The sequence below is a fragment of the Sarcophilus harrisii genome, chromosome 2, assembly GCF_902635505.1.
Source record: "Sarcophilus harrisii chromosome 2, mSarHar1.11, whole genome shotgun sequence".
Lineage (NCBI taxonomy): Eukaryota > Metazoa > Chordata > Mammalia > Dasyuromorphia > Dasyuridae > Sarcophilus > Sarcophilus harrisii.
Genome location: NC_045427.1, coordinates 87,593,771 through 87,599,770, shown reverse-complemented (window position 1 = coordinate 87,599,770; position 6,000 = coordinate 87,593,771). Strand labels below are relative to the sequence as shown.

At 55.6% G+C, this 6,000-nt stretch overlaps 1 protein-coding gene across 5 annotated transcripts in view; it reads right to left on the bottom strand.

The window, feature by feature from the left end:
- Window positions 1-3,938: 3,938 nt before the first annotated feature.
- TTC7A (tetratricopeptide repeat domain 7A) overlaps window positions 3,939-6,000 on the bottom strand; it is a 169,749-nt gene continuing 167,687 nt past the window's right edge. For 3 of the 5 annotated variants that reach the window (XM_031950434.1, XM_031950438.1, XM_031950437.1), the window contains one exon: window positions 3,939-4,326. In XM_031950434.1, coding sequence (XP_031806294.1) covers window positions 4,105-4,326 — 222 coding nt within the window. In that variant the 3' untranslated portion in view covers window positions 3,939-4,104. The remainder of the gene's footprint in view (window positions 4,327-6,000) is intronic. The other 2 variants (XM_031950439.1, XM_031950440.1) reach the window with 1 other exon arrangement.

Here is a 6,000-nt window from a genome sequence, read left to right as displayed (position 1 = left end):
ATTTTAATTGGAACTTAAGATAAATCAGAAGAGTCAGAATGAGGATGGAAAGAGATGAGGAAGGAAAGCGATTCACACGTAGGGTGCAATTGGAGAAAATGCCTGAGGAGGGGGGTAAAAAGGAGAGGTGTCTGAGGAGCAGCCAAGGAGGCTGGCATCATTGGACCGAAGAAAGGTGGCATAAGAAAAGTAGGAGTGGGGGCAGGCGGTAAGTGGCCTTGAACACCGAACAGGTCTCTGTAGTCCATCTTGGAGGTCGCAGAAATCGGAGAGTCATTCTTCCAGTTTGAAGTCTGACACCTCTGGGTCATCTTGGGCTCGCCCAGTCCCATCACGCCGACGCTATCGCGCGCCGACGCTATCTCCTTGACGTTTCCTGCCTTTGCCCCCTACTCTTCCACCCCAGTTCTGACCTTGCGGGGAGTATCGCAAACGACTTTCTAACGAATGCTTCCGCCTCCAGCCCCTCTTGCTTCCGTGCCCTTTCCTGCCGGCGCAGCCTCAGGAGACGAGCAGGAGGGAGCTCTAAGCTGGCCAGGGGGCCCTTGAGCCTCCATTCCTGCGGTTCTGCCCCCGCTCTTCTTCCGAGCCCCAGCGGGGCTTCGGAAGCGTCCTTTCCCTCTCTCTCACAATCTTGTTCCGAGCCTTTATTAAACCACAGGAGCGGTAACGGTTCGGAGGAAACACCCCTCACCTGCACTCCGCATCTCTGTCAGATGAGGAAGATGCAAACAGAAGCAGAGGGAGACGGGGAGAGACAGAGAGGGGGGCACAGAGACCGGGGGGAGACAGACAGAGCGCCCGAGGGAGGGGGGCAGCGGGCAAATCTGGGGAAGAAGGGGCTTCCCGGTCCCTCCCGGCCCCGCGCCGAGGAGGAGCGGGCACCGGGGGTGAGGCGGCCCTGGCCCCGGCGCATTCGGGCGGGGGCCTCATCCCCGCGCTGGGCCGGCCCGTCCCTCGGGGTGACCGGGAGGCCTTCGGGCGGGGTGTGCCGGAGGACTCGGGAGTCAGGCTCGAGGAGCCCTAACTCGGGGCCGGAGCCCGAGCCGGCCGGGGTGGGGGCGGGCCCAGGACGCGGCAGCCACGAGGACTCCCGGGCCCCTTTCAGCTTCACCTCGGAAACTGCAAGCGCACTAGCGCCCATGGAGCGCTTGAGAGGCCGGCGGCGGAGCGGGAGGAAGGCGGCATTCCGAGTCAGAAGCTGGGCTCTCTGCCCTTTCAAAGGCGCTTATGGGCAGCTGGGGGCGCGGCGGACAGGGCCCCTTCAAGTCAGGAGGGCCCGAGCTAGAGCCCGCCTCGGACACTCAGCACCGCGGGCTGCGTGGCGCCGCCCCCTCGGCCCGAACGCCCTCGCTGCTGCCTACTCTCCTCAGTAGGAGCTCGTTACTTGCCTTCGGAAAGAAGCCCTCGCTGCACCCACGGCGCCGCTGGCGGGGAAGGCCCCAGCAGACAGCGCCCGCAAACCAGCTCTGCGCCGTCTGCGGCCGCTCAGACGGGCAGGGTGACCGGCCTGGAATCCCGCGCGAAGCCAATGGAGGCCGGCAGCAGGACGCGAGCCCGGCCTCCCCGCCTCTGAAACCCGCTTTCTGCGCCCCCCCCTCTCCCCTACCTGTGACCCCCCCCCCCCCCCCGGAAGTGACTGGGCAGAGGCCGCCGGCTCCTGCCCGATTAGAGAGAGGAAAACGCACAAGGCTTTGGTGCTTGTCTCTTTAATAGCGTCATACAATTATGAGCGTCTCTTTGGAAAGCCCAAGCAGGATCAGTAGTACGTTTTTTCCTTTTTTTTTAAACAATTTCAAGAACAAAAATAGATCTCTATCTCATATATACACACACATATATGTAGACACGTACCTAGTATGTCTGCATGGGGGGGGGGGGGGGGGGGGGAGTTTTGGACCAGGCCAATGTGAAAGTCAGCATCATGGCCCGTTACCCCGGGCCAGGAAAGGCCAGGAGATTCATGACTTCTTGCCTGTGGAGCGTCCCAGTACGTCCTGGGCAGGAAATGGCAAGGCCTCCGACGGGGCTTATTGCTCAGAGATCGCCCGTACCCCTAGACAGACTCAGCCCCTGGCATTTCTGCTTCTGTTGCTTGGAGGAGAGGAGCTGGGGAAGGATGGGCTGGAAAAGCTCGAGGCTCCCTGTGGTTTCCATTAAAAAGGAGAGGAACTGTATTTCAGAAATTTTAAAAATTCCCTCTTCCTCCACATCTAGTACCTGTAGGAAATGAACTTTGTGAAATTCTCAGTCGGGAAAACAGTGGGTCCTGCTGGCTGTGTGGGAGGCCCGCAGTCAGCAGGGATGCTCAAGGGGAGGACAGCCTTGGGTCAGCGGTAGCCGGCTGATCTCTGGGCCTGAAGCCCTCCTGGGCTGGCTTTGCTGGGAAGGGGCCGGTAGTGTCTTCCCCCTCCCCTCCATTAACCTTCCCTTACAACTGGCTCATGATAACTGAGAGGCTCTTCTACGGACATTAAGGCACAGCGCCCCAGAGAAAGCTCATGGAGCTGCAATCTGGGGAGGCGGCTTAGGGAGCACCCCTTCTTGTGGGGGGGGAGTGGCACCCCAGAATGGCTCTATCCACACCAACACGGGCCGTGGGCAGGGGATTACATGAAAAATGCCTGGCTCTCCAGGATGGGACCTGGGCTGCTTGGAGAAGTCTTCTTCCAAAGGAAGAGAGAAGGGGTAAGCCCAGGCCTGGGGGCAGGGAGAAGTGGGGTGTGTAGGGCCAGACTGCAGGTGGGTGAGGTCGGGGAAAGGCCCAAAGCCCTGCTCACCCCTTCTCACCCTGACTTCCTGACCTGCCCTGATGCAATCCTTATCTTGATAAAGGCCAGCCCTTGCTGTGGGATCTGGGCCGGGGTCCGGCCTCCTCTGTGGGCCCCACAACCCTGCCTGGAGGGGGCAAGGGAACGATTGGGGCTGAGGAAGCTTTCTTGGGAGAAGCCATCCTATCTGAGCGGACGGACAGATGGTACTTCTGTCGAGCCCTTGGCGAAGTGCGTCTGCGACATGTATTAAGACCGAGTTTCCAAAATAGGATTGTGCAGCTGAAGATTCCCCAAGAATATCTCTTGGGAATGGGAGGGAGGAAAAATGGAACACTGTCCCTTTCATCTACCTTAATCTTAATGGGACAGAAGGAAGAAGTGCCCTGAGCAGTTCCAAGACCTGAAGGGTTCCAACGTCTAATTCTCTTGCTGTTTGCACTGAAGGGCAGAGGTTCATTGCAGAGGCAACATGGCAGGGACCTGGCCCTGAAAAAGACCTGAGAGCCTAGTTTCATCATAGGGTATCAAGGGAAAAAAAACCATCCACCTTGGCCCCTGAGCATGGCAGGAGAGCGTAAACACCTCTCGGACCCCAAGACGAACACGGCGGGGAACAGGACAAAACAACTTAAACCCAGCACTTAGAAAAGAGAACACTTCTGATGCTCGCTGCCGGCAGAGTGCCCAACCTACATGGACCTGCACAGACTGCAAGGTCCAAACCCTGCTCTGCTGGGGCAAATGAGGGGCTGGGGGGGAGGGAGGGCTGGGATCTTGCAGGCTGGGAAAATAGAAATCACTTTCCCTTACAACCAAAGGGGTTTTCGGGGGTGTCTTTGGTCTTCTCCCAATCCAGAAAAGGGAGAAAGTTAAGCTTTGGAACTAAAGACCACTTTTGCTCCTGAGTTAAATCAAGGCTCCATGGCTGTTGGGAATGGATTCCTGGGGGTGGGAGGAAAGGGGGAAGATGGCGCCTAGGGCTTTCCTCCATGGACACACACTCAGTACAGTCACACAGAGCGCACCCCACCCAGCACACACACACTGAATACAGACTCCCCTTGCCCTCTCCCTCAACCAGACAGACTGGGAGCTCCAGTCTTTCTCTCCCACAATGGCAGCCTCAATCTAAACTCTTCCCTCAGAGTCCAAAGGTGCAAGGAATCTGCTTTGGATGCAAATATTTCCAGCTTAGCAAGGGCAAGCAGCCCTTGCAGCCAAGGGGACACAGGGGGAGGGACGTTCCCTAAGGCTGTGTTCTCCTTGCCCCTGCAGCCAGGGCTCGGGCTCTCACGCTGCCCTGACCCGGGCACCGCTAGCAGGGAGTCTGTTAGAGCTCCCGGGGGATGACGGTGAAGGGCACCACCGGACTGCTGGCCTCCAGGTCTAGGGCGGTGAGGAAACAGTCCACAGCGGCTTCATTGTGGCCCTGGGCCTGCAGGACTTCGCCAAGGCTCTTCCAGGCCTCGTGACTGGTGCTCTGGATCTGGATGGCATCTCTCAGCACCTTCTGGGCCAGGTCCTGTCGACCCAGTCTGTTGAGCATGAGACCCTGCAAAGCAAACACACAGCACCATGATGGCCCAGCTTACAAGCTCCCTTCTAGCCAACTACACCCCAAGCTACTTCTGCTTTCAGTGGCTTTTGGTAAGCTGTCCTTCCCCACACCTGGAAAGCCTTCTTCCTGCAACTTCACCTTCCAAAAGCCTCCCCTTCTTTCAAGGCTTGGTTCAGGTGCAAAGTGGGCCACTGAAGCCCCCAGCCCTGAGGCCTGCCAGTCCCTGAAGCTCTGGTGGCCCCAGCTTTATCCTCTTGCCCATTCCCCAGGGAGATAAAGGCACCCACTTCTCAAGGGTATTGTGAGGATCAAATGAGAAGACCCCTTAAATCCTGAGGCCCTCCATAAAAGCGAGCAATCATTAGTAATCTCCCCAAGCATTGGTGTCCTTTCCCTCGTCAAACTCCCAACATGTATTCTCACACTGATTACTGTCTATGTACACTCCCAAGCCCCAATGTAAGCTTCCTGAGGGCAGGGATGTTTGCTCTTGCACAGCCCAATGGTCATTTTCACCCTTCTTAACCCATGTGTTACATTTAGCACTGCTAATGATCTCCCCCACCCCTTCCTGGTCCCCTTCTACTCAACTGACCACTCCTTCCCAGGCGTGCATGGGCGCCCATGAGTGCCCCTGAGCCCTGTCCCAGGCTGCATCCTAGCCTTCCTGCTCTGCTCTCCTGCTGACCTTATCAGCTTCCAAGTCTGTCAACTGGGGGTTCTGGGAGATCTCACAACACCCCTCAGTCAATCGAATAAGTGATGGCGGGCTGTGCTCAAGGCTCAGACCCAAAGAGCCCTCACTATTTGAGTGTCCTTGAGACAGCACCAATTCACTGGGTCCCAAACGTCAACAACCCTCTTCCTCCTCCTCCCGCCCAAATGGCTCAGTCTTTCCCATTCACTCCCTGCTATCTAGTGGTCTCTGATCTCTTCTCCCCATTCAATTCCCACAGCTAGACCTCTGCTTCAGTCCGTCTTCCGCAGGGTGCTAAAATTCTTGTCCTGGGGATGCTCCTGTACCCAGGCCTTCCCCTAATTGCCTGCTCCTGGCCCCCTCTCTTCTGCTTCACAAAATCTCTCTGTTCCTGTAGGATGCAGCAGTTCAAACACCATTTCCACATGGATTGCTAGTGTTCTCCTCCCTAAACTGCTTTGTACCTAACAACTTTGTCTTTATTAGTATTTCTCTGTTATTTCTGTACTTGATGGTATGTGTACTACTTTGCTCTCCCTTTACTCCTTCAGTAGGGATTTTTCATTCTTTGTCCTTGTATTCACCGCACCTAGCACCTTGCTGCTGCACAATAGGAACTATCTTGCTCTGAAGGGCCTAACAGTGTGACTTGCATAGAGTAAGTGCTTGATAAACATTTGTTGAATTCTATAGCACACAAAATTCTGGCATTACAAATCTAAGGGGCCAGTGAACCTTTTTTAAAAAAAAAAAATTGATAATATAACCAGTTTCTTCTGTGATTCTACATATTTTATGCACTTAAAAACATGATTCTGAGAAGGTTGCAAGCTAAGAAACCCTAACTTCATCTGTAGGTTTGGTTCAATTTTGTGTCACAAAGACCCATGAAGCATGATCTAGAAAAGACCTTAGATTTCATCTTAAATTATGCTTGCTGCTTGTGATCATATTGACTTCCCAGACAGAAA